At 33.0% G+C, this 14,401-nt stretch overlaps 3 protein-coding genes across 3 annotated transcripts; 1 reads left to right on the forward strand and 2 right to left on the reverse strand.

The window, feature by feature from the left end:
• Window positions 1-329: 329 nt before the first annotated feature.
• On the reverse strand, window positions 330-2,783 carry LOC125193753 (protein FAR1-RELATED SEQUENCE 5-like). The gene is made up of 3 exons (XM_089058264.1): window positions 2,646-2,783; window positions 976-1,991; window positions 330-879 (listed from the first exon to the last, which is right to left on the reverse strand). Exons 1-3 carry the CDS (start codon window positions 2,690-2,692, stop codon window positions 491-493), a joined length of 1,452 nt encoding a protein of 483 aa, XP_088914390.1. The 5' UTR covers window positions 2,693-2,783; the 3' UTR covers window positions 330-490.
• A 3,781-nt stretch (window positions 2,784-6,564) lies between these two features.
• Window positions 6,565-8,786, forward strand: LOC125224380 (alkane hydroxylase MAH1-like). Its single transcript, XM_048127773.2, has 2 exons — window positions 6,565-7,041; window positions 7,731-8,786. Exons 1-2 carry the CDS (start codon window positions 6,571-6,573, stop codon window positions 8,712-8,714), a joined length of 1,455 nt encoding a protein of 484 aa, XP_047983730.2. The 5' UTR covers window positions 6,565-6,570; the 3' UTR covers window positions 8,715-8,786.
• A 1,877-nt stretch (window positions 8,787-10,663) lies between these two features.
• Window positions 10,664-13,243, reverse strand: LOC125223893 (uncharacterized). The gene is made up of 3 exons (XM_048127202.2): window positions 13,087-13,243; window positions 12,933-12,998; window positions 10,664-10,923 (listed from the first exon to the last, which is right to left on the reverse strand). The coding sequence occupies exons 1-3, from the start codon at window positions 13,162-13,164 to the stop codon at window positions 10,810-10,812; spliced, it is 258 nt and encodes an 85-aa protein (XP_047983159.1). The 5' UTR covers window positions 13,165-13,243; the 3' UTR covers window positions 10,664-10,809.
• Between the last annotated feature and the right edge of the window lie 1,158 nt (window positions 13,244-14,401).

The raw sequence follows: 14,401 nt of genomic DNA on the forward strand, positions 1-14,401 counted from the left end.
ATTTGCTGCGAGTATCATTTTTTCAGGTTAAAGTATCATTTTATCAGTTTATAAACAAAAGAATGATGTTATCAGCCAAAGTATCATTTTATCAGTCAGAAGTATCATTTTATCATTTTATCTGCTGAAAGTATCATTTTATCAACTGCGAGTATCATTTTATAATTTTATAAGCCAAAAGTATCATTTTATCAGCTTATATATCATTTTTTATGTCATTTTTTCAGGTTAAAGTATCATTTTATCAGTTTATAAACAAAAGAATGATGTTATCAGCTAAAGTATCATTTTATCAGTCAGAAGTATCATTTTATCAACTGCGAGTATCATTTTATCAACTGCGAGTATCATTTTATCAGCTTATATATCATTTTTGATGTCATTTTTTCAGGTTAAAGTATCATTTTATCAGTTTATAAACAAAAGAATGAGTTTATCAGCCAAAATGTCATTTTATACACCTAAAATACCTAAACTATATCAAATGGCTTCAATCTGACTTCTCATTGACTCTACCACAATTTCTTGAATCATGACGACCCATCTCATGACATTTACCACACCGTCGTAGAGGCTTATTTGCTTTCCTTATTGCACTCTGCCTCTTTGCTACTTTGCCACTAGCTGATCCTTTAGTACTAACAACGTCTGGAGGATGTACATCAATTACATCAGGTACTGCCATTCCATAAAAATCCTCAACCATCTTCTTCTTTTCAATGACTGAAGGTGCTGCACAATTTCCAAACATATGCTGTTCCAAATCATCAAGACCAGCACTTAACAAAGACAAATGATCCATACTTCCTTCAGACTTTTGGACTAATCGATAAAAGTTGGAGAACAACTTTTTCTTAACTTCCTGCTTTTCATCCAAATCTGCAAGATAAAAGATAACATTATTACAATAAGTACTATCATTTCTCTGACTGAAAAATAGAATTTTTACAAATAAAGGTTAAAAATGGAACACACGTTCAAATGGTTGTTGTTCCTCAGATGGTAGACCATGTGCTGCCTTTAGTAAAGAGCTCTTCAACCACCTTCGACCAAAATATTTCTCAGGAATGAGATTAGCAGACTTATTCTTCAACAAACAAAATATATGACAACATAACAAACCAATTCTGGAAAACTTCCTGCAACTACAGTCGAATGTGTCTTGCTTACAATCATACATAACATCCAATGTTCTACCATATTGGTCCTTGACCTGATGCTTCTTGATGTTATCCTCAACAGTAGTTATAGAAACAATCTCACATACAATACTTATTTCCTGTTGTACATGTTTGAAAATAGAATCAGTGTAGATTGTAGATGCATGCTTCTCAATAGGCAATTGGGTTGACAAATCAGGAATAGTTGAGTAATCCAAGTAGTTCAATCGTGAATTGGCATTCCTTTGATCTCCCACAGCATAATTAAAGAAATTGATGAACTGTACAAGATTTGCACGTGGCTTTGTGTAGTTTTTAAAAAAGCTATTCTCCGATTCAGACATCGATGTAGTCCTAAGAAGCGACCCCATGGGAAAATCTCGAAAATAAGCAGGAACCCAGAATTCTCTATCTTCAAACATTGATCCAAACCAGTGCACGTCTTCTAATCCATACCGTTCCATTATATCATTCCATATTATATCAAACTCATCAGGCTCTAACAAATCAGACCAAACACATGCATTCAACTCTTTTTTGAAATCTTCATTACCAAGTAAAGATTTGGGCAACTTATCTGACACCTTAACCATGATATGCCACATACACCATCGGTGCCTTGTTTGTAAAAGTACTTGTTGAACAGCAAGTTTGATCCCCCAATCTTGATCAGTGATAATCAATTTGGGTGCTACCCCCATGCATCGAACAAAACAGCCAAACAACCAAGAATAGGATTCTCTACCTTCACTTGATAACAAGCCAGCTCCAAATGTAACTGGTCTAGAATGGTTATCTTTTCCAGTGAATGGAGCAAAAATCATGCAATACCTTCAGAATATAACATAAAAATGAATTATATTTATCAGCTATGAGTATCATTTTATCAGCTATGAGTATCATTTTATCAGCCAGAAGTATCATTTTATCAGCAATGAGTATCATTTTATCAGCCAAAAGTATCATTTTATCAGCAATGAGTATCATTTTATCATGCAAAAGTATCATTTTATTAGTAAGAAGTATCATTTTATCTACTGCAAGTACCATTTTATCAGCTATGAGTATCATTTTATCAGCCAAAAGTATCATTTTAATAGTAAGAAGTATCATTTTATCAGCAATGAGTATCATTTTATCAGCCAAAAGTATCATTTTATCTGCAATGAGTATCATTTTATCAGCCAAAAGTATCATTTTATCAGCAATGAGTATCATTTTATCAGCTATTGACAGAAGGGATACTATTTTATGATGCAAAAGTATCATTTTATGATGCAAAAGTATCATTTTATCATTTTATTATGCAAAAGCACAATTTCTATCATTTTATCATGCAAAAGTATCATTTTATTAGTAAGAACTATCATTTTATCTACTGCAAGTATCATTTTATCAGCAATGAGTATCATTTTATCAGATATGAGTATCATTTTATCAGCAAAAAGTATCATTTTATGTCTATTAGCAACAAAAGTAATATACCTGTTAGTGTTGTATGTTGAATCAAATGAAATTACATCTCCAAACATATGATAATTTCGTCTTGAAATAGCATCAGCCCAAAAGAGTCTAGTTAACTTTCCATGAGATCCTATCTCAATTTCATAATAGAAGGCATCAGATGATTTCTTTTGAGAACGCATATAATCAAAAATCATTTGAGCATCTGAACCATCAATATTGGACATAATATCACGATAACCATTTCTAATATCAATAATATCACATCCAACATTTTCAGGTCCACCCATTATCTCCTTCAAAAGTTTGAATGTGAGAGTGGGACCAATATTACACCTGCCACAATCCTCCATAAACCTCCGATGAATAGGATCCAGATTGCGATTGGCCATCATAAAATGCCTATGCTCATCCGCAACCATTAAGTGATTATGATACTCAACAAACTGATAAACCTCATATCCTCTGCTCTTGCCATCTGAATAATATCTCAAATTGAGCTTAGCAAGACATTCACACCTAAATGACCGACACCTACGCTTCTTAAAAGACACTTCAGTTGATTGGGATGCATGACCAGGTATAAAATTCTTAGAGCCTTGTCTGTTGCAAGCCAAATACTGCCACTTAGTAATACCTTGAACTGATTTGTTACCCATTTTACGAATGCCAAAACCAACTGAACGAGCATAATGTTCATAGAAACCAACTGCTTCTACTAATGTATTGAATTTCATACCAATCATTGGCTTCAAAGCATCATCACAAACAGGAATGTACATACCTACAAATCAGTAAAAGTATCATTTTATCATAGTATCATTTTATCATAATATCATTTTATGCACTAAAAGTATCATTTTATGCAGTAAAAATATCATGTTATGCAATAAACCTATCATCACAAACAGGAATGTAAATACCTACAAATCAGTAATAGAATCATTTTATCATAGTATCATTTTATCATAGTATCATTTTATCCGACAAAACTATCATGTTATGCAGTAAACCTATCATCACAAACAGGAATGTACATACCTACAAATCAGTAATAGTATCATTTTATCATAGTATCATTTTATCATAATATCATTTTATCCGACAAAACTATCATGTTATGCAGTAAACCTAACATTTATAAGCCAAAAGTATCATTTTAACACATAATCGACAATACATAATATAATCAAATAAGAATTTCAGTACATCAGAAACATAAACCAATCAACAACTAATATTAATCTAAAATCAAATTCAATACATGAATATGAACACAATCAATAAGCTAAATAATAGATAATGATTGTTACCTTCGTTATTTGCTACAGATTCCATCGAAGCAAATTTTCACAGTAATTGAAGAGGTAATCAATGAAAATAAGAACGCAAAATTGAAAACATCTTCCCGATCACAATTATGGAAACAAAATTTGAAGACTATGGAAAATGAATCAAATCTGGAGCCTATGGAAACAAAATAAGCGAGAAGTATGGAAACAAAATCGCAGAGAAGATGAGAGAATCAAATTGAGTGATCTGGATCAAAATGGAAACAAAATCACAGAGAAGATGAGAGAATCGAAAATCGCTGAGAAGAAACCGATGAGAAGAGCGTGAAATCTGGAGTGAATCTGGAGCGAAATTCAAAAATTAAATTAGCGAAATGACATATTTACCCTCTGCGCCTATTTTTATTAAGTAAATCTAAGTTTGAATCTCAACCACAAGATTATAAAATATGTGTGGTCCAGATTTAGTTATAGAGTTATCGTGTGATTTGAGGGTTATGATATGATCGCATCTATATATATATATATATATATATATATATATATAATTGGGACCCCTATTATACTAACTTTTTTCCACCCACTTTTCTTAACATTTCTTAAAACTCGTGCCGCCCATGAATAGGAGTCCTAATGGCGGACGGAGGGAGTATATTTTCTCTCTTCATTTAACACACAAAATAAAACCCCCTAAAATCTCGTATCGTCTCACAAGTGTGACATTTTTTGTGGGACGGAAGAAATATTAGTTTTATAACAAATTGTGAGTTATATAAGTTGATTGAATATGGAGCCTACCTGCCATTTATGATTAAAGTGAAATAGGACTTTGTTGCGATAGTGTCACTGTTGTTTTTTATATCTAATTAATCACAAGATTCAAATATTGCCTTTTGTTGTGATAGTGTCACTGTTGTTTTTTATATCTAATTAATCACAAGATTCAAATATTGCCTTTTCGCTTAGACAAAAAGTGAATGAATTATTTGTGGATTTTTTTCGTCGGATTTCTTTGGTCAAGATGTGGAACTTGGAATAGTTTGCATTAAAAAATTGAAATACTCCTACTAACTTTTAATTATTGACAAAAGTATGCTCATTTAACAGAACGGAGATCCTCATTTGACACATGTTTCAACTTGTTATAAACCCGAATTTAGAAATGCAAATTGATATTTTCAGCTGACTTTATTATATTAATCATTAAGTTTGTAAGTTTCCAGCGAGACGAAACTAGAATTATAGATTCGTCGATCCCTAATTGAGAGTTTCAGTTGACTTTAAACAAGTTTGCAAGTTTCTAGCGAGACGAGTTTGAATTATAGAATCGTAGAACCCTAATATATACTCCCTCCGTTCCCTCCGTTACAAAGTAGTTTAGTCGTATTTCTTTTTGAATTGTCAAAGATAACTAAATTATTTCTTTTTTTAATAAAAATTTTATCATCTTTTACTTTTTCTTTATTTTTGTTATTTTATCATCTCTCTTACTTCACTCTCTTATTTTAATATTTAACATGACGTCAATTTTTTAACTTCTGATCAAAAGAAATGTCCTAGCTACAATGGATGGTGGGAGTATTAATTGAAAGGATATATTAATTCAATGTTATCGGACTCCATTCACATAATTTCAGAATTAGGATTGGGATCAAAATAAAAATCTTCGAATGATGTAAGCTACTTTCAATAAATGCATTAGATGGTTGGTATCACTATTGACTTTATTGAGGTTTGAGTTAATTGCTTACTTTTATTTTCTATTTTCAAAATTATTATTAGAATAAGCGAAAAAGGATATTTTTTTATCATGCGGAGGAATATATCTTGAAACTCAGTAGTTCATTTTTTTAGTATGTATACTTTATTCTTTCATCATCATGAATAATTTTGTCTTTCCATTATTCTATCCACTAAAATTAATCTTTGTTCATTTTGTAAAGTTTCTCATTCTAATGAGATCATATTCTCTACATTAGTAATAATTTGTAAATCAATATTTTCCTCTTTATCTCCTTATCTTATCAATAAAGAGTAGTAATTTCAATTTTGTATGCTTTACTTGTATTCTATATATACTCATTGTAAATAATTTGTTGTACATGCCTATCATTAGAATATGTAATTTATAATTATTTATAATTTAGAGTCACTTATTATTATTTGACGACCAGATTATACAAGAATGAGCTTCAAAATGCAGGGTCAATAAACTTTGAGTTTAGATGTGACAGAGATACATAAATCTTTAGACGTGAGAAAAGCTGAAATTGATTCCGCAATTAACCCACTAAACTATCTCATCATTATTTAAATTTATAATGTGCATCGATTCATAATGATTTAAGTACGACTCTGTGCATCAACTCATCGTCACCAATATCCACATACCAAAGTTTTTGACTCGAAATACTATTCTGAATTCTGACTTTAATTATGCAATTAGCAGCTAGGTCCGCATTTAATTTATACACGTAAACTTGACCAGGCTGGCAAAAAAGTCAAAATAAGTTACTTAGTTGAACGAATGAATTCACATGTAGACAGGTAAGACAACAATTAATTAAGCTACTTCATTATCTAAGCTTATAAATAAAGTAATTGTAAACAACATTTCATATCTGAAAAATTACCGTATTTAGTAAGTAAGAAAAATGATCATGTTCTACACCCAAATTATAGTAATACTCATTTGCCCTCTCCTCCTCCTATTGGTGCCGTGGAAGTGGCCGCTGATGAGGCTGCTCCCGACGGCGTACCTCAAGAGCCACAAACTCTACGACAAGCTTACGCAAGTCTTGGCCGAAAACAAGGGCACCATCCTATGCAAAACCTCGTGGTACACAAACGTGGACACCTTGGTCACTAGCGATCCACGCAACGTGCACCACATTCTCAACTCCAACTTCTCCAATTACCAGAGAGGATCCGAGTTCAGAAAGGCCTTCGACTTCCTTGGGGAGGCCGTCTTCGTCAAGGACATCAAGGAGTGGAAGCAAGACAAGAAATTGACGCATGGATTCTTCAAAGAGTCCCATTTCCAAACCTCCATGCCCAAGATCATCCGCCGCACCCTCGAGCAAGGCCTCGTCCCAGTCCTCCGCCATGCGTCCGAGCATAATCAGGTTCTGATAGAAATCCATTGAGTTCAATCCTAAAAATCGGTTCTAGTAGCCTAATGATTTTAGTTCTCTTTTTACAATCATACACGGACGCAAATATTTATTTATTTATTTTTCTATTATTATTTTTATTGGGGTTGTACAAAATCTACTTTAGCCCTTACTAAATTGACATAAATGAAGCTTAATCAAAATAAATTAGAGGACTAAGGGGAAAGTAAAAGTATCTCTAACCTAAACATAGTTTTAATTTAGATTAATATACTGACTAAATTTAAAATCTACTACTATGTATTATTGGTATAATTTTTCTATAATTTATTATTTTTATTTGCATATACATCCATTCAATTAACTCACAAAACAACACTACATAAAATCTCGTGTTGGAGACCAAATGTTTCATATTTAATGGGATGGAGGGAGTATTAGTTTTATAATAAAATTTGAGTGAGAATGAGTTAGTGGAATGTGAGATCTATTATCAATAATGGTAAAAGTGAATGGTGACAAACTTTTAGGGATGGACGGAAATGAAAATAAGTAACAAATTTTCAGAAACAAGGGGAGTATAAGAAAATATGTTTGACAAAGCCCTGGCAATAGTTTTTTTATTATTTTTTTTACGTGCTCCCATTGTCTACATCGATATGCGATATTGTTATATTTATTTTTGTTTCATTTGTCAACAGGTTCTTGATCTGCAAGAAGTCTTCAGCAGGTACATGATCGACGCGACGTGCTTGATGGCCACTGGATCCGACATGGCCTCGCTCAGGGTAGGGTTCCCACACTGCCCCCTCATGCAGGCCATGGACGACATGGCCGACGCCGTCTTCTGGCGAAACGTCCTCCCCGAGAGGGTATGGAAGCTGCAGAGCTTCCTCAAGATCGGGACCGAGAGGAACATGGCGCGAGCGTGCACCAATCTCAACCGGATCGTGGATGATTTCCTGTCCACCAAGCACCGCCAAATCGGAGACGACTATTTCGACGTGCTAAATTTTTACCGAACCGGCGGCGACAACGAAACCCCCAAAAAGGAGTTCTTAGCTGCCAACATCATGACCCTTTTTTTCGCAGCCAGAGACACCTCAGCCGCTCTCCTCACATGGTTCTTCTACTTAATTAATTCTGTAAACCCTAAATCAAAAAACGCGATTTTGGAGGAAATCGATCGTTTTTTTCCATCTACTGATATTTATCCGAATGTGGAGGATTTGGGGAAAATGGTTTATCTCCATTGTGCCCTAAGCGAGAGCTTGAGGCTGTACCCGCCTGCGCCGGTGATTATGAGGGATCCGGCGCAGGATGATGTGCTTCCGAGCGGGCACCGGGTGGGGAGATCGACGAGGATCGTGATTTGCACGTATGCAATGGGGAGGGAGGCGGAGATATGGGGAGAGGACTGCGCGGAGTTTAGGCCGGAGAGGTGGATGGGAAAGGAAGGAGGGGTGAGGCATGTTGCATCGCACAACTTTCTTGCGTTCGGATCGGGCCCGTGGGCTTGTCCGGGCCGGGAAATGGCGTTTAATCGGATGAAAGCGGTTGTGGCCACCGTTTTGCGTAACTTTGATGTTGAGGTTTTGGAGGGGCAGAGTGTTAGCCCGAGTGTTTCTGCTTTTCTGACGGTTAAAAATGGTTTCAAGGCTTCCGTTTCTCTTAGGCGCCTATGAATGCTTTTTTGGCAAAATAAACTGATTAGAATATTGTTTTAATATATCAATATATTCTTATTTGAAATGATAGTACATATGCTAATTAACTTCATGTTTATTGAGAAAACATTAGTATATGAATCTAATCATTAAATTTATTGATAAATATGAGTAAAAAAATATGTGAAATTTGGTCAAATTCTAGTTTATTCTGTAACTTTTAGAAAAGAACAATTATCCAGTACTTTTCTGTCCACAAAATATAGGGCACATTTACCATTTTTGGCCGTCTAAAAAAATAGATCACATTCATTTATGGAAAGTTTTCAACAAATAATAACCCTACACATCATTTCACTAACACTACTTCTCACTTATTTTTTCTCATTCTCTTTTACTTTTTTTCATTTTCTCTTACTTTACCAATTCTACATTAAAACTCGTGCCATACACCAATTGTCCTACTCCCTCCGTCCCAAGATAAGTGACTTGTATTCCTTTTTGGGGGTGTCCCACTATAAGTGACCTATTTCCATTTTTAGCAAAAAGTCATCTCTCTTACTTTATTCTCCACCTACTTTATTCTCTCTTCTCTCCTCTACTTTTCCCTCTCTCATACTTTACTCTCTCCACTTTAACTTATTTAAATATCATTCCTTAAATCCCGTGCCCAAAAGAAGTAGGTCACTTATCTTGGGATGAAGGCAGTATTATTTTTGGGCAGAGGGAGTATATCATAATTGATATTTTTCTCGATTGTCCTATAGAAAAAATAGTCAATATTGTGTTGACATGGTATTTCGTTTAGCAAAAGCATAGATAATTTTCCTCAAATTATATACCATAGGAATTGAAAAAAAAATGTTAAAGTTATGATATAATTAGACATTTATAAAAATTGTGGAATAAACTAAAATTTTGCTTAAGTTTACGATTTTTGTTGTATGTCATTTACCCTGTATTAAAACATTGATAACTGAACAATTTGTGGTGTGTGGTAATTAATGGTGTGGTGTGTGTCTGTATAATTTGTGGTGTGTGTTGCATAATTATTGAAGGCGTGGTATTATAATTTTTTTGAGCTCTCACGAATTAACGTGAAACTCAGAATTTAGCGATAGACTTGGAATTTATAAGACCATCTCCAATCGTACACCAAAACTCATTTTTGGTGTAGATAATTTCTCCAACCGTACACCAAACCTAAACCCATTTTGAAGTTTACAATGGAATAACACCAAATATGGTGTTTACTCCAAAATTTTGTTAGATAAATACTCAAAAATGGTGTAAACTTAAAGATGGTGTAAATGATTGGAGTAAAACTACTTTTTGGTGTGACGTATACTCAAAAATGGATTTGAGTTTGGCGTAAATGGTTGGAGATGGCCTAATACTTCAAAATTCAAATTATCCATATGTGAATAGCTCGACACCTTGAATTGATTATCTCAAATTTAATGAATTGATCCAATTAACATCCCTAAATAATTAAAATCCAAATTACCCATATGTGAATAGCTCGACACCTTGAAATTTGAATCGATTATGCCAAACTTAATAATGAATTGACCCAATTAACATCCTAGATATGACTTCATTAGAAAGTCATTTTAATGTCAAGATTTTGCCATTTCAGCTTTAATATTATCATGTCATTTCATATCATTCGATATTGCCACATAAACTTCCACATTATTTAGTTTAAATCGGAATCTGCTGTCAAAATTATTTGTAGGTCGGAAATAAATTTATAATATTATTAACAATTTTTAAGTTCGTAATAAACATACTAATATTTAATAACATTCCAAGTACAGTATAATATTAGGTCCTAACCCTTTAATAAATAACTACTGTCGTCTGCCGTTTTAAATGTCTCACTTGGCAACTAACTTCAACAGTCTACAATTTTCAATTTAAATTGATTAAATTTATTGGAAATAATTAACTATATACACAACATATATAACGACAGGATGTAATTAATTCTCATAACTACGTACACGAAAATATGAGTGCATATTATAGTCGAGAAGAAAATTAACAGTCCTCCCTTGAAGATTAAACAAACTAGAAAAGCGAGGTAATTAGAAATGTAGGGAAGAGGGTGTCAAAAAGGTGCAGAAACTATGTCTCTAATATTGTGATGATCCTCCATATTTCCAACACCCACCAATTCGCCGTCGCCTCCATCTTCGGCGGATCTCACTACCGGCTCCAACCCCTACAAATTTAATACAATTAAATCGATACAAAAAACAGAATATTGCACTATCACAATTGAACTACTCACACTCTTGTCTCATAAAATTTCTAATAATAAAAAGGGTTATATATATATATATATATATATATATATATATATATATATATATATATAGGGGCATGTTAGGGTGCCACCACCCCTTAAATAACACCATACCACCATTTCTAGCCAATCATTTGTACACGTGGACGAATAATAAGCTGACACGTGGCAAAAAAAAAAAAAACCCCCCAAAAAAGACGGGCTGCTATGCTGGCCTTTAAACAGCAATTTTTCTTGAACAGCAATATCCAACACATTAAACAGCAATCTATAAATTACTGTCTAACGTGTTGGATATTGCTGTGTAACGTTTATAATATTGCTATATAAGCGTTGTCACGTTGTCATTTTAAGAGGGGTTGTCATTTTAACACAAACCTATATATATATATATATATATATATATTCCCATTATCCACAAATCCACTCTTAAAGACCGAACCACCGAACCCTACCAAATTAGGGCTTTTAGATCTAGTTTTTTATGGATAAGATGCAGAAATTTATAAATTATTTTCGCCTTCATCACGAGCCTATTTTAATTCATCTGAAGGTAAATAAGTCATACTAACATGTTACGAAGATTTAACCTCGTTCCAGAATATATTACTTCATTCTAGTAGGTTTTTACTTCATTCTAGTAGGTTTTTACTTCATTCCAGTACTTAAATATGGTTTTGCCGTCGCGTGCCGTTCTCTCTCTCTACAATATCTATCACCAACGCCATGACGCTAATATGGTTTAATAAACACATGGAACAATGTAATAAATTATTGGAATGAAGTATGTGTAGAAGCATTTGAAGTACAGAATGAAGTAATAAACCTATATAATGAAGTAAAATGGGCTTGTAATGAAGCCGAAAAAATTTTCACAGCAGCACATCTCATCAAAAAAACTAGATCTAATAGCCCAGATTTGGTCTCTAGTTTGGTCTTTAAAATTGGTTCGACATTGATCACAACTATATATATATATATATAGGGATGTACTAATATGCTAACTAATTTTAAAGTGCTAACGTACATCCAATCACGTGCTGCCACGTGGTACGAAAAATGCAATATTATATACAGAAAAATGCAATATTAATTTCGACAGATTGCATTTTTGTTATATGAAGATTACATTTTGTATTGTTGAGTTTTGCATTTTCGATATTGACTGTTTAATTTGCATTTTTTATCTATACGGATTGCATTTATATATGTGAAAATGCAAAACTTAACAATATAAAATGCAATTATGTGAAAATGCAAACTTAACAATAAAAAATGCAATTTTCCTATAACTAAAATGCAATCTGCGAAAATGCATGAACAACTTCACAAATGTGTATTGCATTTTTATATATACAATATTGCATTTTTCGTGCCACATGACAGCACGTGGTTGGATGTACGTTAGCACTCTAATTAAGGATGCGCCCCTATATATATATATATATATATATATATATATATAAAATAAACTATTTTACCTTTTTAAAATATCCACAAAAATAGTCTCATTTCTAAAATAATATTTTCTCCTCTTTCTCATATTATTCTACTTTTTCTCCCTCTCCATACTTTTTCTCTTACTTCATCAATTTTTTATTAAATCATAATTCATACTTTTTCTCTTACTTCATCAATTTTTTTATTAAATCATAATTCATTAGAGGGAATGATTTAATTTAGTATAATACAATATGGTTATTGTCGCCTAAATCGTCATTTTGATAGCGGTTTGATGATTCAAGTAAAACGTCATTAAACTATATTAGCAACAAAATCGTGATTGATATAAAATCAGAAGAATTCATTAATTTTATAAAATCAGAAAGAATTAATTAATTTATAGCCAAATTATAAAGTTGCGCGCAAAAGTTAAATTTTTAGATGCAAATAATTAAAAATAAAATTGATTGTAGAATATAAACCTGAGTGAAGATGGTGAGAGCTTCCTGGATGCTGCTGCTTGTATTCACCACATAAAGAGCTGCTTCCTATATCAACATATATAAACACAATAAATTTACACATACGTATATCTATGTATATATGTATAGAGAGGGAGAGAAAGAGAGAGATTACCCTGGCGAAATCGATCTGATTATTATTGAGCGTACGAGGTTCATTCTCGATTGATGACTGCCTTTCAACTCCAAGCATCTCTCTTTCAACAAAATATGCTTTGATTGCGTTGTTTTTGTAATTGTAGGAGTATTCAATTTATTCGATCACACACCCCTAAATATATACTCCATATGCTAAGGTAGTACTAGTAGGTGTTGGGTGTAGACGTGTCAAAATGGGTGGTTGAATACGTGGGAATGTCTGATGGCACGTGGCGGGAGTTAAGATTGTTTCACGTTTATAGGTAATTATTTGTCAGGAATGGCGGCTAATGTTTCCTAAATTAGAAACCTTTTGCGATTTCACGAGATGGGCTACGTGTACGCCTGGCCGCCAATCATCCAATTTGCTGCCCTCATTGCCGGTTAACTGCATTTGTCTCATTTCTAAAGATTAAGATATTTCCACCAACAATACAATCTTATACTACTATTTCTCTTCATAAGTGGCCACGATTGTGATCTCACTCTTATATATAATAATTCCTTTAATTTATAATCACAACTTTTTTACATCAATTTTGGTTTTTCTAATCATCTTCAACATTTTAATAACAACTCACTAATTTTTATGATGATAACTAATAGAAGATGCTTCTCCACGTGTTCAAATGAAGACAATTGAAGCTAAGATTGATCTTGCGTGTATTACTATTGATGATAACTAATGAGAGAGCTTTGAACAAGTTTTTTATTAACTCTTTCGAGAAAAATGTATAACTCTTGTCCCTGAAAATTTGATACAGTTTACTATTTCGGTCCGTCCCTGAAAATTTAATACACTTTATTTTTACAATTTTTGGTAGTGGACTTCATATCCCACTAACTCATTCCTACTCACATATTATAAAACTAATACTTTAAAAGTAGGACTCACATCCCACTAACTTTTTCAACTCACTTTCCATTACATTTCTTAAAATTCGTGTCGGGTCAAAGTGTAGCAAATTTTGAGGGACGGAGATAGTAATTTTTAATAAGAAAAGTTTATGCAAAGGATTTCTCATGCATACATCTGTCCTCTTCTTTGCTTCAAACTTTGATACAAAATTGCCCACGCAATATTCAAAGTAGGTACCAGAAATAAGCTTAGAAGAAAGTTATCCTATTTTCGAAAATAGATGTTTTAAGGGGAGGGAGGTAATCTATTACAAACTCTATATACTGTACAAACTTCAAACTATAATCTGCATTACTAGATTTTAAGATTTGATGTCAACCGATGCTATATAGCGTCAACAGAAAATGCTAACACAACGTCAACATTGTCAACC

Source organism: Salvia hispanica, chromosome 1 (assembly GCF_029641045.1).
Source record: "Salvia hispanica isolate PSC_SH4W2 chromosome 1, Shi_PSC_v1, whole genome shotgun sequence".
NCBI classification, from domain to species: domain Eukaryota; kingdom Viridiplantae; phylum Streptophyta; class Magnoliopsida; order Lamiales; family Lamiaceae; genus Salvia; species Salvia hispanica.